Below are 23,984 nucleotides of genomic sequence, written 5' to 3' on the forward strand. Positions count from 1 at the left end.
CAGCACAAGTGCTAGGGGCAAAATATTCTGCACCTGGTAATCACCTGTGATCTTGATATTATTATTATTAGTCATATGGTACAAGGAAGTCTGTGGCTTATGCTGCCCCACCCAAAAAAAAAAAAAAAAAATTCCCAAGTTGCCCTGAGAGAGAGAGAGAGAGAGAGAGTAGAAAGGAATCAACAAGAAAGAGAAGAATGATGATGTCTAGCTCAGAACCCTGGGTTTACCAAGCCCATACTCACCAAATGTGGGACCCTGGGGTTAAATTTTTGTAAGGTTAATAGTTTGAATTTATGCCCATTCACTAGCATCTTAACAGGGAGTAATTATGGAGGGCTAAGATGGGTGGTGATCACTGATGCCATTTGTTCAAGGTAAAGGTGAAAGCTTAAATTTCAGGCAAGTGTTCAGAACATGGCCTCTATTAACTGGGGAAAATAGCATAGAGAAGAAAGGGTGAATTTTGAAGTAAGAAAATGTGGCAACGAGAGTAGCCTTGCACAGGCGAAGTTTTTACGGCTCAGGAAAATAGAGAATTTTTTTTCTGTTTTATTAACTTAAATTGGCATATTAACTTATTTTCTAGAGTGGCTTTATATTCCTAGTTACGATACTTAGTTTAAATTTTAACTTAGATAGAGATTTTTTAGGTTATTACTTAGTATCGTTAATGGTATCCAATTCACGTACTGTATTTTACAACTTTCAGAGCGGGAAGTTTTTTAGCTATATTTAGCCGCTTTATTGACTAATTGTTATAGTAAATTATTTTCTATAAGTAGCTTATAGACCTAGTCAAGATCCTTGGTTTATTCTGAATTGAGACAGCGAAATTTTGGAAGTTAATTAATACTTAAGTGTCCATAGATTGATTTACCGTTCGTAACTTGCCGCCATTGTTATACGATTCAACATTATATCCCGAACTAGATAGGTTAGCTTAGTATAGTATATAATATCAATTAATCAGTAAAATTTAATCAAATTTATTAATCTTGTTGAACTTCATTGTCAGTTAAATTGTACTTTTTAACTAAATACATATAACGACTTAGATTTTACAAACGTAACATAATTAATTAGCATTACTAGAGGCATATGATGCAAGAAAGCAAGCTTAGGCAGCATCAGCCAAAAAAAAAAAAAAAAAAGCTCCCATTCACCCCTACATTCGTTCCAAATACCTGTCCAGCTCAGCCTTAAATTTATTTTGGTTATCAGCTTGCACAACAAAGGATGGAAGTCTGTTCCACCAACCAACTACCCACCGGCCAAAGGCAAACTTCCGCACATCTGTCCTACATCTGTCTTTCCTCAATTTGAATTTATGCCCTCTCAAGGTGATTATTCTCAGCAAGAGGAAGAATCCCATCAGCATTGAGCATGCTCAAACCATTCAAGGCTTTATACATACCTCAGTCAGATCACCTCACAGGTGCCTAGTCTCCAGACACTGTAATTTGCAAAACTTAAGCTTCTCTGTACTTGTTCCAACAGCTCTACATCCTTCCTTCTTAAAATGAGGCCTCCAGACCTGTATACAGTACTCAAGGTGTGACCTGACCATTGCCTTATACAAGGAGATAATCACCTCCTTATCCCTGCTAGAAAAAATTCCTGTATATCATTGACATGACAATATGACAGACACTTGAAGACTGCCTGCACAATTACCCCCAGGTCCTTTTCGTTCTCTACCACTGACAGTGTAGTACCACAGAGTTGATATGTCACTCTGGGGTTACTGCTTTCCATATGTAGTACTTTACATTTGTCAATGTTAAACTTCATTTGCCACCTCTCAGCCCATCTGCTCAACGTTTCTAGATCTTGTTGCAGCAGCGTACTGTATTAGTGTCCTTAACAACCCTGGCAACCTTCGTATCGTCTGCAAACTTGAACATTAAGCTTGATATACCATCATCAATATCATTTGTAAGTACAGAAAACAACAATGAACCCAACTCTGAACCCTGAGGGACTCCACTAATAACATTAGTCCACGACGAGCAGTGTCCATTGATTACCACTCTGTCTTCTTTCACTCAACCTTCCCTTTATCAATAGCAGCAATTTGCCTCCAATGCCACATTGCTCCAATTTGTGCAGCAATCTTCCATGTACAACGGTATCAAAAGCCTTTCTAAGATCCAAATATATATCAAAGTTATTCCCTGTATCCAGTTCCTTTGTGACCACATCACAGTATCCAATTAGCATTAGCATTAGTAGAGGCATTTGATGCAAGAAAGCAAGCCTATGTAGCATCAGCCAAAAAAAAAAAAATAATTAAATAAAATAAATAAATAAAATATAACCACTTCCACTTCACCCCTCTGTTCGTTCGAAATACCTGTCCAGCTGAGCCTTAGACTTATTTAGGCTATCAACTTCCACAACAAGGGATGGAAGTCTGTTCCACCAACCAACCCCCACTGGTTAAAGGCAAGTTTCCCACATCTATCCTACATCTGTCTTTCCTCAATTTGAATTTATGCCCTCTCAGGTGATTATTCTGAGCAAGAGGAAGAATCCCATCAGCATTGAGCATGCTCAAACCATTCAAGGCTTTATACACCTCTATCAGATCACCTCGCTGGTACCTAGTCTCCAGACACTGTAATTTGCAAAACTTAAGCCTTTCTTTGTAAGAGCACCCCTTTGTTCCATTCATTTGTTTTACCAGTCTTGCCTTACCAATCAAATTGGTAAGGCAAGACTTCCCTTAACAAAACCATGCTGTGCCCTAGCTATAACTGGTCTTGTTTAGATGATCCTGCAGTGCTTCTTTAACCAGTGCCTCTATTGATTTACCTGGAACAGAAGTTAAACTCACAGGTCTATAATTAATTGTGTCAGCCTTTGATCCTCCTTTGTGAATTGGGGTTACATTTGCACATCTCCAGTCTGTGGATACCTCCCCTGAGTCCAAGGAAGCTCTCATAATTATGACTAAGGGTTTGCTTACTTCCTCTGCTGCCTCCTTTAATATAACTGGATAGATCCCATCCACCACAGGTGCCTTTCTTGTGTTTATCTTCAACAATTTCTCCTCCACTTTCCTCTCAGTTATTACAAAATCATCTAGCTCACTGCCAGAGTTTAACTCACCTCTGGCATTCCCCTTTCTGAATAACTCCTCTTGGGTGAATGTAGATGCAAAATACTCATTTAGTTTGTATAGCTACCTGAGCAGGATCATCAACAGTTGAACCATCAATATCCAGTGGACCAATCTGATTCATCCCTTTCCTTCTAGAGTTTACATAGGTTAAGAACTCTTTGTTGTTTTTCTTTACGTCCTTAGCCAAGGATTTCTCATAATCTCATTTGTGACTTGGTTACAGACCAGCTTATATCTATCATAGCCTTCTGTGTCATATGTTAATTTATATGTATCCCATGCATTTTTGTTCTCTGCCATATGTCTCATTAGTTCATCTGACATCGATTTAGGCCTAAACCTCGAACAATATTTCTTAGTTGGTATGTAAAGCCTAGTAGCGTCCAAGATAAATTCTTTGAGTGCCTCCCATTTAGAATTTGCTGTTGGTAACATCATCAGTTGGTCCTACTGTATAGAATTTAAATACTGTCTCAGACCACCGTAGTCGTGCGCCTCCGTAGCCAGGTGGGAAGGAGCAGCAGTGCGTAGCACACGCTTCTTGATTAGACCGGGGTTCGAGCCCGTCACCACCAAATACGGAGGATGAGGAAAGGTCAGGGAATGACCACCGCATTTCCCGGAGCAATATGGCCTTAGTTGCTAATTCTCCTAAAAACCAAATAACAAACAAACAAACAACAAACACCGTAGTCGTCTTTACAAAAGCAAAAACCCTTCCCTTTACCTGTGATGGTAGTTACCTCTTTGAGTAAATCCCACTTCAGCACACTGTGATCACTGCCAACCTAGTGGTTCCTTTATCTGCAGATTCTTAATGCATGAAGAATCACTACTGATAATCAGATCAAGAGTATTACTCCCTCTAGTTGCCTCCCGAACATGCTGATGTAGAAAATAATCATCCAATAAATCCTAAGAAGCCTTGCTAGTGTGTGAGTGACCAACCCACAAATTCCAGTCAATATCTGGAAAATTAAAATCCCCCATTATAAGACTCTGATTTACTGGTGCACTCTATTTCCCTGTGCAGTTTCTTCTTATACTCATCGGAGTCATTAGGCCTATAACACATTCCTACTCTCAATTTTTATCCCCCAATGCTTATGTCACACCAAACTCACTCGACACTGCACTGTCCAGCAATGTCCACTGCCTTCACTTCCTTGGATTTTATGTATTTCTTAACTAATAGCATAACCCCTCCTCCCTTTCTATCCTTCCTGTACACATTGTACTTCCCAAATTCCAGTTGTGCATTCTTTATATCCCAACAATATCTGCCTTTGATGTGTTGAGCAATACCTCAAATTCATGACATTTATTTACCAAACTCCTAGCATTGGTGTACATGCACCTGTTCCTATTCTTAGCTACCCTAACACAACCCTTTGGTTTACTTGTACCGCAATGACTCCCAGCAGTCTCTGAAATACCCTGCATCTTGTTTCCAGGCTGCTCCTCATTCTAATGCTAATTCTTCATGTGTAAATGTATATGCAAAATACGTGTTCAATTTGTCAGCAACTTAGCATTAGTAGAGGCATTTGATGCAAGAAAGCAAGCCTATGTAGCATCAGCCAAAAAAAAAAAATGATAAAATAAAAAATAACCACTTCCACTTCACCCCTCTGTTCGTTCAAAATACCTGTCCAGCTGAGCCTTAAACTTATTTAGGCTATCAACTTCCATGAACAAGGGATGGAAGTCTGTTCCACCAACCAACCACCTGCTGGCTAATGGCAAATTTCTGCACGTTTATCCTACGTCTGTCTTTCCTCAATTTGAATTTATGCCCTCTCAAGTGATTATTCTGTGCAAGAGGAAGAATCCCATCAGCATTGAGCATGCTCAAACCATTCAAGGCTTTATATACCTCTATCAGATCACCTAGCCTAGTCACCAGACACTGTAATTTGCAAAACGTAAGCCTTTCTTCATAAGAGCAACCCTTTGTTCCATTCACTAATCTTGTTGCACTTCTTTGTACTCGTTCCAGCAGTTCTATGTCCTTCTTGAAATGAGGCCTCCAGACCTATATACAGTACTCAAGGTGTGGCCTGACCATTGCCTTATACAAGGGAATAATCACCTCCTTATCCCTGCTAGAAAAATTCCTGTATATCATTGACAAGACACCATGAGCTACTCTTGCAGCCCATCTGCACTGCTCAGAGAACTTCATATCTGCCTGCACAACCACCCCAGGTCCCTTTCATTCTCTACCACTGTCAGTGTAGAACCACAGAGTTGATACATTGCTCTGGGGTTGCTGTTTCCCATATGTTGTACTTTACATTTGTCAATGTTAAACTTCATTTGTCACCTCTCAGCCCATCTGCTCAACCTTTCCAGATCCTGTTGCAGCAGCATAGTGTCAGTAGTGTCCTTGACAACCCTGCCAACCTTCGTATCATCTGCAAACTTGGACATTAAGCCCGATATACCATCATCAATATCATTTATAAATACTAAAAACAATAATGGACCCAATACTGAACCCTGAGGGACTCCACTAATAATATTAGTTCACGATGAGCAGTGTCCATTGATTACCACTCTCTATCTTCTCTCCCTCAACCACCCCTTTATCCATAGCAGCAATTTGCCTCCAATGCCACACTGCTCCAATTTGTGCAGCAGTCTTCCATGTGCAACAGTATCAAAAGCCTTTCTAAGATCCAAGTATATAATATCAAAGTTATTCCCTGCATCCAGTTCTTTTGTGACTGCATAATAGTATCCAATCAAATTGGTCAGCCAAGACTTCCCCTTAACAAAACCATTCTGTGTCTGAGCTATAACTGAAGTCTTGTCTAGATGATAAGGAAGTTGATAGCCTAAATAAGTTTAAGGCTCAGCTGGACGGGTATTTTGAACGAACAGAGGGGTGAAGTGGAAGTGGTTTTTTTTTATTTATTTATTTTTTTTTTATTATTATTTTTTTTTTTGGCTGATGCTGCGTAAGCTTGCTTTCCTGCATCAAATGCCCTTACTAATGCTAGATGATCCTGCAGTGTTTCTTTAACCAGTGCCTCCATTAATTTTCTGGGAACAGAAGTTAAACTCACAGGTCTATAATTACTTGTGTCAGCCTTTGTGAATTGGGGTCACATTTGCATATCTCCAGTCCATGGGACCTCCCCTGAGTCCAAGGAAGCTCTCATAATTATGGCTAAGGGTTTGCTTACTTCCTTTGCTACCTCCTTTAATATAACTGGATAGATCCCATCCACCCCAGGTGCCTTTCTTGTGTTTATCTTCAACAATTTCTCCTCCACTTTACTCTCAGTTATTACAAGATTCTCTAGTTTACTGCCAGAGTTCAATACACCTCTGGCATTTCCCTTGCTGAATAACTCCTCATGTGTGAATGTCGATGCAAAATATTCATTCAGTTTGTTAGCTACCTGAACAGGATCATTAACAGTTGACCCATCGATATGAAGTGGACCAATCTGATTCATCCCCTTCCTTCTAGAGTTTACATAAGTAAAGACCTCTTTGCTGTTTTTCTAATAGCATAACCCCTCCTCCTCCTTTCCTATCCTGTCTGTCCTTCCTGTACACATTGTACTCTGCAAATTCCAATTCTGCATTCCTTATATCTGCATGATACCAAGCCTCTGATATTTCAACAATATCTGCCTTTGATGTTCTGACCAACACCTCAAATTTGTTTACCAAACTCCTAGCATTAGTGTACACGCAAGTATACATACACCTGTTCTTATTCTTTGGTACCCTAACACAGCCAATATATTTTCTTTCAAACACATAGCCTGCCAAAAGATTAATTGGCCATTTTTTAAAAGAAGAGAGCCTGCTATGACAGTGTTTCAGGACTAACTTGTCCCTCGTCATCAGCAAGTGGCCTCTAGTGACAACACTCAGACACCTAAACAGTTAGCTTTGGCTGAAAACTGGAAACCACCTGCTATCTGATGAGGGATCAGTTCTGAAATAGACAATCAGAAGGAGAGATTTTCTGTGAAAGGAATGGGATAATGGTAGGAAATTTGTTTCCTAAAATAACTGTTGCCTGTCTGCACTGCTCACTTCATATCTGAAGGTAATTGTGCAATCAGATATGAAGTTTTCTGATCAGTGCAGATTGGCTGCCAGAGCAAGTCATGGGGTGTTGACCACACCTTGAGTACTGCATATAGGTCTAAATGCCTCATTTTAGGAAGGATGTAGAGTTGCTAGAATGAATACAGAGAAGAGCAACAAGACTGGTGAGGGAAACAAAGGGGTTGGCTCTTACGAAGAAAGGTTTAAGTTCTGTAAATTGCAGCATCTGGGACTAGGCACCTGCAAGATGAACTGATTGTGGTGTATAAGGCCTTGAATTGTTTGAGCAAGCCCAATGCTGATGGGATTCTTCCTCTTGCTCAGATTACAAACTTGAGGGAGCATAAATTGAAACTGAGGAAAGACAGTTGTCAAATAGATGTTTGGAAATTTGCCTTTGGCCAATGGGTAGTTGATTTCTGGAACAAACTTCCATGTGTCGTGGAAGTTAGCTTAAATAAATTCAAAGAAGAAGTAGACAAACTTTTAGAGTGAAATGGGAATGGGCTTTTTTTGGCTGATGCCATATAAAGCTTGCTTTCTTGCATCATATGCCTCTGCTAATGCTAATTATAAACATCTTTTGGCTAAGGTAAAGAAAGCCAAAAAGAGAACCATGGCAAACTTTTACCGGTCAAAAGCATTTCCCGGTACCGCAGCTTTTCCCTGCATTCTCAGTAAGCAGATGGTGCGTGTTGGCAGTAGAAGACAATGACGATGTATTGATTAATTTTTTCTTATTATTAAAAGCAGATTATTATTGGAGTTCATGAGTGGGCTGAAATTTACTTATGGGTACACCCTCCAGACTTTGCCAGTCTTAGGGTGTTTATCCCACCTTCCCGCTGTTTTAACCCGATGCAAACACGACTTCTACAGACTGTGCATGTTATCGGTAGTTGCAGTAGAAGTCTGTTTCCTATTGGGCTAAAATGGCGGGAAGAGGGGGATAAACACCCTAAGATTAAGGCAGTCTGGAGGATGTACCCATAAGTAAATTTCAGCCGCGAAGGCATTACCCTCATGAACTCCAATAATCTGCTTTTAATAATGAGAAAAAACTAATCAATACATCGTTATTGACTTCTATTGCTATTACTGATAACACATCTGTTTACCAAGAACGCAGGGAGAAGCTGCAGTACTGGGAAACGCATTTGACCACTAAAAGTTTCCCGTGATTCTGGTGGGTGTTGGCTTTCTTTACCTTCGCCCATCTTTTATTTCTGTAATGCCTATTAATCAGTTCAAAAAATAATAATGAAAACTATAAGCAGCTGCATTTATAAACACTGAAGTTTTGCTGTGCCTTTTAATTACAACAGTTGGAAGTGCAATATTTTACTTTTGTAAAGCTTGTATTAATAATTGACCAGAAAGGAGTCAAAAAGAACAAAGTATGTTGATGAAAAAATATCAGCAGTTTTTTAATTTTATTATTTTTTTTAATAACCACTAACAATTTGAAAATATTTTTCAAATTCAGATAATAATAAAAAAATAATAAAATAAAATAGATTTCATACTGTACAAGTCAATCACTTCATTTCTGTTTTTTTTTTTTTTTTTCCCTCTCTTTACCAGGGCACATTCTGCAATTTTGTGAAATTTTTTATTGTAATTGTGTTTAAGGAATATTTAAGTAATACTTGTTCTCTATACATAGTTTTTTTAATTGATTTTTCAGTTTGATTGCATTACTAAAATCAGTATTTGTGAATTGATATACTGTATTTTTGTATGTATTTGTTACCCTCAAAATGATACACTTTAACAAGTATTGTATGTGACTTAGTTCTAAATCTTTGCCAATGTGTTTTCTTTCCCAGTTGAAATCTGTAATCATAGTTGTGAACACATACTGTATTTAGATCTTTGAAAATTTACAAGTCCTTATTCCTAAAGCAAATAATCACGCATGGCCAAAATTGTTTATTTTATTGTATATAAGATGCAAACCAACTCTATGTACAAAATACAGTTAACAGATAGAGCTGTACAGAATATACACAAGGTCTAGTTTCTCTTGAGCTTTCTGAGCATTTTTGGAGTAGCTTGATACCATTATTGCCAAACTCAAGAGTAAGAGCAAACATAAATTAAGTCTATTGATACATTTCATGCATAAAAAAATCTCTTAAACATTGGTACCTTTATAGGATATACATGATCTGAGGTAGAAGCTACAGCTATCTGTTTATATTATGAATTAGCATAGCTAGATATGGATATTAATATTTACCTCAGATAAAATTAGAAACAATTTTAAAAATAAGATGTTTGTTGTCAAAGCTGCAGAAGCTCACATGCAACATGCAGGTAGCTGCCAGAATCTGCATATGAATCTGTATAATATTCTTCAGTTTTAATGAAGTATAAAAATGTAGCATTATTTAGAACATAAATGAAATACAATAAAACTCAATAATCGAGTAGTGATGGGCATAATCTAATGATATAATTGAATGGTTAGTAGTTATTAACTATTAACCATTCAAATGATATGAGTATAATCGAATGAGTTTCTATAATTCATTATGACCTCTCAGTTAAGCCCATCAGGCATCTGTTGGTCTGAAAAATCTGATGATCCCCAACAAAATGCCAACCTTCAGGATGAAGATTTCATCTTAGTGTAACAAATTCTTACCATATTGAAACCTTTGAAGTGAGCAATATATACATACTGTTTTTAAGAATTAGGGCATATTTATATGATGCAACTTATGAGACAGTGAAAGTTTATCATAGGATTGTCTTGCAATTTGTGAGCAAAATTAGTCTCATTGAGCCACTTGTTTTGCTTGTGAACAGAGTGTGAGATTTCTCGGTGTGTCACATTTCTTCCATGAAGTATTAGGCTGATATAATGCATTTCGGTTGTAAACAGCATTAACATGGCAATTTTCATCATTCTCACTGCATTATACTGTGTATCATATGGAGTTATGTGAGATATATATATGATTCTGTATTCAATTGGCGCACTATGGCCATAGTTGCCGATGCACTTAATAAATCCCAAAACAAACAAACAAACTGTATTCAATTTTTGGTTATGCTGATAATAAACATTTACAACTAATTTGGCATACAGAATAAATTTAATCATGTAAGGAAACCTGAAAGTTTAATTTTCACAGAGTTCACTTATCATAGGACCATTTAATCATATAGTATGAGTTTGCAAACATGCTACTTTGTGGAGTTACAGCAATTTCCAGTGGGATCAAACTGCTACACAGTTGCCAAAATGCTGGATTTAATGTTGGCTCTAATTATTAGTATTATTTGCTATATGGTGCAAGGAACCCCGAGGGTTATGCTGCACCAGCCAAAAAAAAATTTCTGAATTACCCTGTGTGAGAGAGAAAGAAAGAAAGAAAACACGAGTCAGAAGTAGTTTGACATTAAAGAGCAATTGGAACAACTGAAGATTGTTTCATTGCTGTATTGTAATTTTGTATATGTATTTTTTTGATGTTTTATTACACAAAATAATAGTTAAAATAATAATATACAAACACAAAAAAAATTTTGTTACTTGACTTAAGTATTTTTAGATAATGTCTAATAATCTGGAATATCTGATAACCTAGCACTGTCGAGTCCTGTGGATGCCAGATTGTCGGATTTTTTTTGTTATTTATCAATTTAATTATATTCTTTACAGTTGGTTAATATCAAAGCTTCTTAATATTAATGTTCAATATTATTATTTTTATTATTATTATTATTATTAGCTATATGGTGCAAGGAAGCCAGAGGTTTATGCTGCACAGCCAAAAAAAAATTCCCAAGTTACCCTGAGAGAGAGAGATTTGGTTTTTTTTTTTAGGAGCATTAGCAACTAAGGCCATATTGCTCCAGGATATGCGGTGGTCATTCCCTGACCTTTCCGCATCCTCCCTATTTGGTGGTGACGGGCTCGAACCCCGGTCTAATCAAGAAGCGTGTGCTATGCACTGCAGCTCCTTCCCACCTGGCTACAGAGGCGCCGAGAGAGAGAGAGAGAGAGAGAGAGAGAGAGAGAGAGAGAGAGTCAAAAGTAGAAGGGAATCACCAAGAAAGAGAAGAATGATGATATCCAGGTCAGGACCCTGGGTGCGCCAAGCCCATACTCACTAGATGTGAGCCCCTGGGGTTGATATTAAAATGTTTATTAATTGTTGATAGAAAGAAAGGCTTTCAGATGTCTCTCTGCATTCAGTTTTTTATTCCTATTTGTGGAAATTCCTATTTATTACCCTAGGATATTGGTTTAATTTTGAAATGCTGTCTGTCGGACTTTTCTCCTGCTGAGCAAGCAAGCATTGTGTTTAAATTTCTTTACAGATAGTTTTGGAAGGCATTAAGTTAATATATATTACAAACTCTATGATCAGATAACCTCTAGATTTGTAATCAGTGTATACCTAGAAGAATCAAGGATTTACTCCCTCTCACACTTCCCACAGGTACTTAGCCTTCTTGTTTGTGGACAGTTTTGGCAAGGATAAACTGCAGCTTGTAATGGTTTTCCTAATTTTGGAAGGAATTGGCTAAACTATAAAAATAATGGAGCAACCAATAAATAACAGAAAATCTGATTCCACTGATGACAGAATCATCCATCCCTTATAGCAAGGATCACATTGACCTCAAACAATTGAAAAAAAAACAAAAAAAAAAAAAAAAACCCAATTTAAAAAGTAACAATTTAGGTGAAAACAAACAGAAAAGCAGATATTCCAAATAACTGTGCTTTGAATTATTGTGTAAGCCATTAACAACAGAGCATTAAATGGAAAGAGTGGAAAATGAATATCAGCTGGCTGCATTTATTTAATAATTTTTGCTTAAATCAATAGCCCACTGAAGTATTAACGATCTAAAAGTACAATTGATAACTCAGGTATAACCATAAAAGTAGAATTTAGTAAAATAAAATATTTTAGGTTAAAAAAAGTTATTTAAATTAATTTATTAAAACAGATAAGGGACTACTAAGTAATCATGTAATATGATCTTTTTGAATTTACCTCAGTAGTGCTTCACAACAGCTTTTAACCCATTGTTCCATAAAATATTTCAGGTCATTATTTTTTATGACAAAAAAAATCTGTTATATAAAATTTGTGCTAACCCCTTACTCATATTGTAACTTTTTTTCTGTTGCCTCCCTGTCCCTCCATACATACATTGTTATGATTTATGAATGCAGCCTCCCCCCACAATTAAGTCTAATAGCATCAGTCAGCTTAATAGATAAAGTATAGTATTAGTAGTGGCAAATGATGTAAGAAAGCAAGATTTTCAAACATCAGACAAAAAAAAAAAAAAATCCCTTCCCACACCACCTGTTCATCCCCTCCAATAATTTGTTTAGTTCTTCTTTGAATTTATTCAAACTAAGCAGATGGGCTGAGAGGTGGCAAATGAAGTTTAACACTGACAAATGTAAAGTACTACATATGGGAAGCAGCAATCCCAGAGTGATATATCAACTCTGTGGTACTACACTGACAGTGGTAGAGAACGAAAAGGACCTGGGGGTAATTGTGCAGGCAGATATGAAGTTTTCTGAGCAGTGCAGACAGTCTGCAAGAGTAGCTCATAGTGTCTTGTCAATGATATACAGGAATTTTCTAGCAGGGATAAGGAGGAGATTATCTCCTTATATAAGGCAATGGTCAGGCCACACCTTGAGTACTGTATACAGGTCTGGAGGCCTCATTTTAAGAAGGATGTAGAGCTGTTGGAATGAGTACAGAGAAGGGCAACAAGATTAGTGAATGGAACAAAGGGTTGCTCTTACGAAGAAAGGCTTAAATTTTGCAAATTACAGGGTCTGGAGACTAGGCATCTGCGAGGTGATCTGATTGAGGTGTATAAAGCCATGAATGGTTTGAGCATGCTCAATGCTGATGGAATTCTTCCTCTTGCTCAGAATAATCATTTGAGAGGGCATAAATTCAAATTGAGAAAAGACAGATGTAGGATAGATGTGCGGAAGTTTGCCTTTAGCCAGCGGGTAGTTGGTTGGTGGAACAGACTTCCATCCTTTGTTGTGGAAGTTGATAGCCTAAATAAATTTAAAGCTGAGCTGGACAGGTATGTGGAACAAACGGAAGGGTGAAATGGGAGTGGGTTTTTTTTTTTTTTTGTTTTTTGTCTGATGCTGCATAAGCTTGCTTTCTTGCATCATATGCCTCTACTAATGCTAATTAATAAATTTAGAAAACAATGGACCCAGCACTGATGTATACAGATGCTGAGTCAACTGTGAAATGCACTAAAACTTTAAAATATACGATAATTGCTTTTATCTCTTCCATGATTTTGCATGTTTTTATTCCAATGAAAATAGCTTAAGAGCAAAATTAAGTTTTCCTTGAAATTATGTTTTCATGTTACTGGAATAAAAACGATGATGCACGACTTCAATCTAGCCTGCTGCATGCAGTGCTATACTTTTTTCTGTGGTGTTATATCTTGAAAGCTGCAATTCTGATAGCAAGATGGCAGTAATATCAGTAAATGACATTGATTAGCTCATTAGTTCATTGGAATTCTAGTATATTCCTCTCTTTTCATTCTCACAAAGCAGACTAGCTATTTTCATATTGTATTTACTTCAAAATTTCTAAAGAATGAGCTCAAATTTTTGATTCAAATTCTGTCAATGATATTTCTTAAAGGCTTCTTTGCTTAGCTCGCTCAGACAGTTCCCAGTTTAGTATTTTATGTTTATCATAAAAGACATACAAACTAGCTTGTGAAACATCTCTGCAGGCAAAGTGTACACTGACACACAACAGAACTTGTATTTATCTGTTTTAAACCTACAATGGATTCCCTGCTACATTCTACACAGTTCTTCCAATGCTGAACCTGAAAGAATTCATTTGTCTGATCTCAGAACCATTCGCACACCCACAATATAATTCTGATGAGAAGTGACACCTCCAAATGCTCTTTTATTCAGTAAAGATCCAGAAAAGGAGAAAATCACATTGCAGGTAAATGTGGAGGTGATGTAACAGTTCAGACTGAATCTTCTCTATGATTTCCAACACAGAAAGAACTGTGTGGAAGAAAGCATGTTGTCACGCTTCAGTTCCATGCATGTACCTTTGGATAAGAACTGTGACACATGCCAAGATTTATTTGCTAACTCATGTACACTTCATTGTAATGAACTATATTCTGTGTAATTTCAGCAAGATTTCTCCCTTCAGCAGTAAGATACACGTTACATTTTAGTTTTCACCTATAACTGAGTGAAATTGGCTATAACTCATAAAATTGGCTTCTTAAGTATAATAGCAGGACAAAGTAGCATGCAAGTATGTGCTCAGTGTTGCCAACAGAATAAGGAACTAATATGTCACAAGAATTCCTTTTTTTTTTTGTGAATTTGGTGAATCAAATTTTGTATGACAGGAATTCTGAGTAACTTCAGATAATGAAACCCTTGAATCTGCAACAAGAATTCAAGACATTTTTGTTATAAATTTGAGGTTTCGCCTTAATTCCATTACAGCTATAATCTTGTAATAAACACCCAAAACTTAATAGCTTAATAACACTCTTAATTTTTGGACTTTACTTTTGTTGGCTCATAATTTCATAATTTTTTTCTTAACTTATTGATTTTTGTGTGTGTGTGTGTGTTTATTCTTTTATTTTATTTATATTTATTTATTTATTTTATGTATATAAGCACATGTAATATCAACACAATACCAAGTTCTTAATCCATCACTCATGAATGGTGACGGGCCAAACTTAGTGAAGTAAAATTGATTACATATAATCAATTGGTTATAGTCAATTAAATTAAATCAAGACAAACTTCTGCATGATAATTTGAAAGTATTTCCATTTTTGAGTTCATCGAGTGAATTGGAATAATCACTGTGTGGATAAATACTCTGATGTGTTAAATAATTGTAGCCTACATTTTTGGTCAGCTTGATAAACAACTGTCTTTCACAGATAAAGGAATTGCCTGGATAACTTGGTCTCAAAAACACTTCAAAATATGTCTTTATTAGTGTTTCTTTCTTTTTTTTATGACAGTACTAATCAAACCTTAATTCTGCCAAATGCTGCATATACTTTACAAAACTTGTCTCAAAAAGCCTTGGCTGAACTAAGATTTGTTTATACATATTAAATAAGATAATTAAATTAAAAATATACATTTCTAAGGTTAGGCATACACATGATTAAATTACTGTGTGTGTCATTCAACTTGCCCTTAATTACAGCTGCAGAAAGGCTGTGAGCTTCCAACTATTTTCATTGCTCTGAACAGTTCCTAAGTTTCACTTATTGCACAGTAAGAAATCATTGTTTTCGCCATATCACAAAACATGATACTAAGGTCCATTGAGCTGTATGATTTTCAGAACAGTTATGACAAGGCACAATCTAGTGATGATCCCAAAATGTGTCATCCTGCATTTTATACTGTCTGAGGAGGCTCATCCAGGGATGAGCTTTCCAAGTCTCAAACCCAATGTTACTAGCGACCACCAAATCTGACGACCAACACTACTAGACCCAAGTAAGCGTATCATCCCTAAAGCAAGCATCAGCTGTGCCATCTGAGTTGCATAATAGATTCTGAAAAAAAAATATATATATATTAGGGTAAAGAAATGTATTTAAATTTCAGCATCGGCCAAGTATATAATTTATTTCAATATAAATAAATATTAGTCCCTTTTTATATGGAAACCAACTAGGAAGACATTTTTTTGCCAATGATGAATTTCTGGAAGTCCTTTCTACAGAACAACTAGTTGCTTTAGAAACTATGACTCACAAATGGAAAGAGGAAGAAAGAGAACTATGACAGATGCACAAAAATTTCAAAACTATATTGGCTTGCCATTTGTATGTCTGTATGTGAATTGTGTCGGGTGAACTGCTGAGCAGTTGCACACATTTGAGGAGTATTTTTCAGTTTTTCCTTTGCAGGTTAATAGACCACACTTTCATTCCCTTCACCAAACTCATTACTAAGTTAAAATCCTGCATTATTGAGACATTCTGATTTACCGACCCACTCTATTTTTCTGTATAATTGTTTGTTACACTCATCTTAGTCATTAGGCCTATAATACACTCCTGCTCTCATTTTTGTTTTCCCAATGCTTATGTCACACCAAAGTGACCCTGCATGGCACTGGCCACCTATGTCGACTGGATGTACTGTCTTATATTTAATATGCTTCTTAACTAAGAGCATAACCTTATGTCTGAGTGGCACCATGCCTCCAATATCTCTACAATGTCGGTATTTGTTAATCAGTACTTCAACTTCTTCAAATTTATTTATTATGCTCCAAGCAGTAGTGTACATGCAAGTATAAATGCACCTGTTCTTAACCTGACTCAGCCCATGTATTGACTTGTTCCGTGATGACCCACATCAGGGCTTGAAATCCCTGACACCTTTCTTTTCAGGCTGCTGCTGCTTGTTCCAGTAGAAGTGGTGCAAGAATCACATTCATCTCTGCCTGTGGCTCTGTTTAATCTAATCCTCGATAACATCAGTGAATATTCTTGTACCCCTTCTATTTAAGTGTATCCCATCCCTGTAAAAACAGTCCTGTTAACAAGCATAGAAAAAATTCTACCCCATGGGCATTGCACAGTCTCTCCACAGCTGGATTGACTGACAAGGCTCTCAACATGTATTCCTTCCTATTGTATCTGGGTAGGATTGTAGGTACTTTCAAATGTAATCCTAACTCATGATGACTTTTTCTCACCATTGCCTGTATTTGTTGAGCAATCACAAAAGTTTGCACGAAAATCAGAAATAGAGAGAAGGAGACTGAAACATATCAGTTGATTTGGTGAAACCAGGCAATTGGAGACTGAGCAATATGCAGTGAGCAGTGTTTGAGTGGTTCAGGCTTTTTAAAATGGTGGAAATGTATATCAAGCAGTGATTCTGAATGCCTTTAGTTAGACCAGTAGAAATGATAACTCAGTAGCTGAAGTGCATGGTTTTTAATGTGAAATGGTAGAAGGGGGAATTTCTTATGGTTTGTTAGGCTAGGTTACGTTATTTACTTGTGTGTGTTAAGCACGATTTATTTTTGAAGCTAATGAAGAGGCACTTTGTCTTGAAAGCTATTGTGTATTTTAAGGATTTTATCTTACTGTATTTTAACGCTTTTATTTTATTTTATCTCTGTTTTAGTATTTTATGTATATATTATTTATTTCAATAAATTTATTGTAACTCAGTTTGTTGGTCGTTGCTAGAAAATTTTGTGATATGCAACCGGAAGCTCAAGGCCTGTTTTCCAATTTGTTGAGCAAGTTCTCAGATCTCTTGTTAATCATTAGTGCCCACACCGCAATATCACCTTTCGTACCCTTAAAAGATGATATATGCTCTGCAACATTATTATTATTAGCCATATGGTGCAAGGAAGCCCGAGGCTGCACCAGCCAAAAAAAAAAAATTTTCTGAGAGAGATCACGTACTTGAGCATTGTTCACAGTCTCCTCCCTATAAAAATCACCTTATTCTTTCTCAAAGCTACTATTGGCACCTGATAGCCTCACATTTTTACAGAATGATTAGGTAGAAGGATAGATGTAAGTCAGTTTAAGCACTTTGTTAATAATTTTAAAATTTCTTTATTATAACGTAGCTTAATGTTCACTGCACATGCTCGAGAGTACTCTTCAACAAAAAAAAAGCCCAATAATCATGGAAAAGCAAAAACATAACATGCTTCAAATACCATTAAGAGAACAAAAACAAAAATTTTCTGAATTACCCAGAGAGAGAGAAGGGAATCACCAAGAAAAAGAAGAATGATGTTATCCAGCTATCTACTTTTATCCCCTGGCAGACATACCCTGGTCCTATTCCACCTATTCTTTTTGTATAATATAATTCCTCCCTGACAATAACTACTTCCTGTGGGACTAGCACCTGCTGTGGGGATTGCTGCTGTGTTGCCTGATGCATAAGTGAGGACTCTGGCATTGAGTCAGACAGCTGAGAGCTTGATGCCCTCCCCATTTTAATTCCTTCAAGGGCAACAACCCTGTTCTTCAAACCTGGGGCTCACATCAGGTGAGTATGGGCTTGGCACACCCAGGGTCCTGAGCCTGGATATCATCATTCTTCTGTTCCTTGGCGATTCCCTTCTATTTCTCTCTCTCTCTCTCTCAAGGATAACTCAGAATTTTTTTTTTTTTTTTTTACTGATGCAGCAAAAGCCTCAGGTTTCCTTGCACCATATGTTTTTTTCTGAGTTAATCTTCAGTCACTTGGATCCTTCCCAGGTTAATCTGGATTAAAATTGGAAAATCCTTTTCAGAAAGGTATCAAAATTGAAAGTCTAGTAAAAAGGAATGTTAGGTTTACTGGCTTGTATATCATATTCCTGGTGGCTTTAGTTGGTTGAAAAACAGCATTCACTGTAATATGCAAACCAGCTGTAATTAGCAGCCTATCAAAGCAATGGGGGAGAGGAGCTATGCTTGTTGATCGCTGCAGAGCCAGCTTAAGGCACAATCGAATGGTTCTCCCAAACAGTGTGCCAAAATTTAGGGGCACAAAATGCCCCGAAAATTCAATGATTTGCTGTAAATTTCAAGTTGGAGAGGGTGCACCAAAAAATTTTGTACAGGGTGCTGATAGACCTGGGGCCACTTCTGGATCACTGCATTAAGCCACTCCTCACAAACAATCGATTGGAAGAGGTACCTTAATCGTTAGAGTATGGTAGACTAGGCATCTTCTAATACTGATTACACTAAAAAACTATGTAGAAACTTCCAAATATCGCTTATATCACTACCATAACAATGACAACAAAAATTCATTCTGAGCACAATGGCAGCAGAAGTCAACAGTGGATTCGTAAGCAATTACAAAGGCCAAGTAACAAATAAATTTACCAACTTAATCAGATAATTACAAATAATGATTACACTACTAATTTTTAATCAAAAGTTATAAAAAATAGTAGTATTTAAGCAATAAAGAAAGTTCCCTTGGCACCACCTGAAAAAGTCACTCCTGCCTTGTCAGCAGTAAATATATATTTTTCTGTTTTTTTCAAAATTAACAATTAAAAAAAAAAAAAAACAAGCAGCTATTATTAGTCTTAAATTTTCATTGTGGTCCTAATTGTTAATCTAATTTAAACAGTTTATTAAAAGGGGAAAATAGGTCTAATGTTGAATTTATGGTAATTATGGTATTCAGTCATAATTATTTTTGTTTCAAAAAACATCCAAAAAGGTACCTTATCATATAATTTCAACAGAGAACTGAAATTTTCAACTTACTTCTTTAATTTCCTTCTTGCTGCTGGAAGTGTAGATTCATCCTCTTTTAGAGCAAACTGCCTAATTCCCAGGACATAATCTTCCATGTACAGGGGCCACTCAATGAGACGAATATCAGTGTAGAATATCTAGACAATCACAGTTAATGTAAACAATTAGTGAAGATTTCAGCTTAAAGGTATTTTATAGAAACTAGAAAAACAGTCATAAAACTGGTAGATGAAATATGAATAGCAGTTCTCAACAGAAATTTTGACATTGTGAATGACTATTAGAATGGCCAAATAATATGAAGAAGGAGACTTTTTCGGTATCTGCTTAAAAAAAAAATCAAAAAGGTAACCACTTAATTTTGCCTTGCATTTTACCAAACTATAACGGGCAATTACTGATCCTCGCCAATGTGGTCACCCATTAGTATTAGTAGTCATAGGATGTGAGAAAGCAAGCTTATACAGCATCAGCCAAAAAAAAAACCACACTTCCCATTTCACCCATCCATTTGTTTAAAAAGGTTTGTCCAGTTCTTACTTGAATTTATTTCAGCTATCAACTTCTACAATGGAGTTCTTTTCCAGCAATCAACTACCTGCTGGCTAAAGGCAAAATACCGCACATCTGGTCTATAACTGTCTTTCTTCAATTTGAGATTATGTCCCCTCAGGTTCGTAATCTGAGCAATAGGAAGAATCCCATCAGCATTGAACCTGCTCAAGCCATTCAAGGCCTTATACACCTCAATCAAATCACCTCGTAGCTGCCTAGTCTCCAGATGCTGCAATAATCTTGTGTGCTCTAATCTTGGCTCTAATCCTGCAATAATCTTGGGTAAGAGCACCCCTTTGTTCCCCCTCACCAATCTTGTTGCCGTTCTCTGTACTCGCTCTAGCAACTCTGCATCCTTCCTAAAATGAAGCCTCCAGAGCTGTTATTTTGGTTTTTAGGAGCATTAGCAACTAAGGCCATATTCCTCCAGGGATATGTGGTGGTCATTCCCTGACCTTTCCGCATCCTCCATATTTGGTGGTCATGGGCTCGAACCCCAGTCTAATCAAGAAGCGTATGCTACGCACTGCTGCTCCTGCTCACCTGGCTATGGAGGCGCTCTCCAGACCTGTATGCAGTACTCAAGGTGAGGCCTGACCATTGCCTTATACAAGGGGATAATCACTCCTTATTCCTGTATATCATTGACAAAACCCTATGGTCGGCTCTGGTAGCCTATCTGCACTGCTCAGAAACCTTCATATCTGATTGTACAATTACTCCCCAAGTCTTTTTCATTCTCCACCTCCCTGAGTGTAGTACCATACAGTTGGTACATTTCTCTGGGGTTACTTCTACCCATATGCAGTACTTTGCATTTGTCAATGTTAAACTTCAGTTGCCACTCAGCCCATCTGCCCAACTTTTCTAGATCCTGTTGCAGTAGCATGCTGTCATTACTGCCAACCTTAGTATCATCTGCAAACGTTGACATTAAGCCTGATTATCAATGTCAATGATAAATATACAAAACAACAATGGACCCAACACTGAACCCAGGTAGGACTCCATTATTAACATTAGTCCATGAACATCAGTGTCCACTGATTACCACTCTCTGTCTTCTTCCACTCAACCATCCTTTTATCCATTGTAGCAACTTGCCCTTAATGCCAATTTGTTCAGTAGTCTTCCATATCAACAGTATTAAACGGTTTCCTGAAATACAAGTATATGATATCTAAATTATTTTTTGCATCCAGTTCCTTTGTGACCACATCATATTATCCAATCAAATTGATCACACAAGACTTTCCCTTAACAAACCATAAATTATTACTGCAGTCTTGTCTAGATGATCCTGCAATGTTTCTTTAACCAGTAACTCCATTATTTTCCCTGGAAAAGAAGTTAAACTAACAGGTCTGTAATTAACTGTGTCACCCTTTGATTGCCTGTTGTGAATTGGGGATATATTTGCACATCTCCAGTCCATGAAGACCTGCTCTGTCTCGAAGGATGCGTTCATAATTATGGCTAAGAGTTTGATTACTTATTTTGCCACCTCCTTTAATATAATTAGATAGATACCATCCACCACAGGTGCCTTTCTTATGTTTAACTTCTTCAATTTCTCCTCTTTGCTCTCAGTTATTACAAAATCATTTAGCTCCCTGTTAGAGTTTAATAAGCTTCTATTCACCACTTCCCTACAGAATTCCTGATGTGAATGTAGATGCAAAATACTCATATTCAGTTTGCAAGCTAACAGTTCAATCAACAGTTGAACCGACGATATCAAGTGGGCCAATCTGATTCATCCCCATCTAGAATTTACATAAGACGTCTTTGCTATTTTTATTTGCATCCTTTGCCAAAGATTTCTCATAATCTGCCTTTGCTTGCCTAACCTCCTTTGTCACTTGATTGCAGACTAGCTTTTATCCCCCATAGTCTTCTATTTCACCTGATAATTTGTATGCTCCCATGGATTTTCTTCTCTACTACATGTCTCATTAGTTCATCTGACATATATTTAAGGCCTAAACCTTGAACAGTATTTCATTTCTTAGTTGGCATGAAAAGCCTGGTAGCTTTCAAGGTTACTTCCTTGAATTTGCTGTTGGTAACATCATCCGTTGGTTCCCCTGTAGTCACCTTTACGAAAGCAAAAGCCCTTTCCTTTACCCGTGATGGTAGTTACATCTTTGAGTAAATCCTACTTCATACAGTGTAATCACTAACACCTAGTCGTTTCTTTATCTACTAATTCTTAATGCATGAATAATCACTGCTGATAATCAGATCAAGAGTATTACTCGCTCTGTTTGCCTCTTGAACATGCTGATGTAGAAAACAATCATCCAGTAAATCCATGTCTTTGAACTATTTCAAGGATTTCTTTTATGTGCATTCTCACTTTCATAGAGAAGTGATGAAATCCTTCTTCCCACTTGCAAACATCCAATAAATCATTCTTAGGATGAATAATTAGCATTAGTAGAGGCATATGATGCAAGAAAGCGAGCTTATGCAGCATCAGCCAAAAAAAAAAAAAAAAAACTTACAGTTCACCCTTCCGTTCGTTCGAAATACCTGTCCAGCTGAGCCTTAAATTTATTTAGGCTATCAACTTCAACAACAAGGGATGGAAGTCTGTTCCACCAACCAACTACCCACTGACTATAAGGCAAATTTCCGCACATCTATCCTACATCTACAAAATAATAGAGCAAGCTTATCTGCGAAAAGATCTAAACCTCCCAGGGACTTCCTAATTCATTTCACAAATATACGTGGTCTCAATTCCAATCTCAACGATGTCCATTTCCACTTGCAGTCTTCCAAACCCCATGTACTTTTTCTGACTGAATCTCAGTTATCGGTTGATTCAACTATTGCTCATCTTAGATGTCCAAATTATTTGCTGTATGATTCCTTTCGCCTCAAAGGTGGTACTTGTGCATATGTCCGTTCTGATATTCCCTGTCAGAGACTTGGCAATTTGGAATCTCCTCTCTTTGATCTTCTCTGGCGTAAAATTCATCTGTTGTCTCTACCGTTCTCCCAACTCCACTAATCACTTGGAGCTCTTTGACTTCCTCTCTTTGCAACTTGACTTTCTCCAGTCCAGCTTTCCTAACAGTGAGGTAATTTTCCTTGGTGATTTTAACGTTCACAACTCCAGCTGGCTTCCGTTTTCTAGTCACACCGACCCAGCAGGTCGAGATGCTGAGGCTTTTGCAATTACTAATGACCTAGCACAGATTGTTCATTTACCTACAAGAATACCGGACAATCCTAATCATACAGCCAATACACTTGATCTTTTTCTCACAAACAACCCTTCTAAGTACAAGATTGAAGTGAGAGGTCCTTTAGGCACTTCAGATCACAACTTGGTGATTGTCTCTTCTCCAATGGAACCTTTATCTCATGGCTATTCCCAACCTTGTATTGTTTGGCATTACAAGAATGCAAAATGGGATGACCTGCGAGACTTCTTTTCTTCCTTTCCTTGGTCTGATTACTGTTTCAAAACTTCTGATGTCAACGTTTGCTCAGATCATGTCAGTGAAATTATTCTTGCAGGAATGGAATCCTTTATACCACACTCCACTTTAAAATCTCGTCCTTTATCTAAACCTTGGTTTTCCAATAGATGTGCTAAGGCTGTCCAAGAGAAGAATGTTGCATATCGTAATTGGCTTGTTTCTAATTCTTCAGTTTCATTTTCTGCCTACACCAAATCTCGCAACAATTGTAAAGCAGTTATTAATCAGTCCAAACTAGAGTTTGAACAGGCTAAGAGTAGAAAACTTGCTTCTTGCCCTAATGGTAGCCGAGCATTCTGGTCTCTTGCCAAAGCTATTGGCCGCAACTTTTGCCCATCTCTGCTCCCACCTCTGTCCAAACCAGATGGTTCTGTTGTCACTTCAGCCAAGGATAAAGCTGACCTGCTAGCATCCCAGTTTTCTCC

The 23,984-nt window shown here is 37.2% G+C and overlaps 1 protein-coding gene across 1 annotated transcript in view; it reads right to left on the reverse strand.

Moving 5' to 3' along the window:
* Positions 1–15,415: 15,415 nt before the first annotated feature.
* The window catches only part of LOC150080012 (putative fatty acyl-CoA reductase CG5065), a 171,838-nt gene continuing 163,269 nt past the window's right edge, over positions 15,416–23,984 (reverse strand). Inside the window, exons 12-13 of the mRNA XM_090382225.1 lie at positions 19,520–19,647; positions 15,416–15,814 (exon numbers count right to left, since the gene is read on the reverse strand). Coding sequence (XP_090238351.1) covers positions 15,673–15,814; positions 19,520–19,647 — 270 coding nt within the window. The 3' untranslated portion in view covers positions 15,416–15,672. The remainder of the gene's footprint in view (positions 15,815–19,519; positions 19,648–23,984) is intronic.

Source organism: Mastigoproctus giganteus, chromosome 10 (genome assembly GCF_048544385.1).
Source record: "Mastigoproctus giganteus isolate SK-2022 chromosome 10, ASM4854438v1, whole genome shotgun sequence".
Lineage (NCBI taxonomy): Eukaryota > Metazoa > Arthropoda > Arachnida > Uropygi > Thelyphonidae > Mastigoproctus > Mastigoproctus giganteus.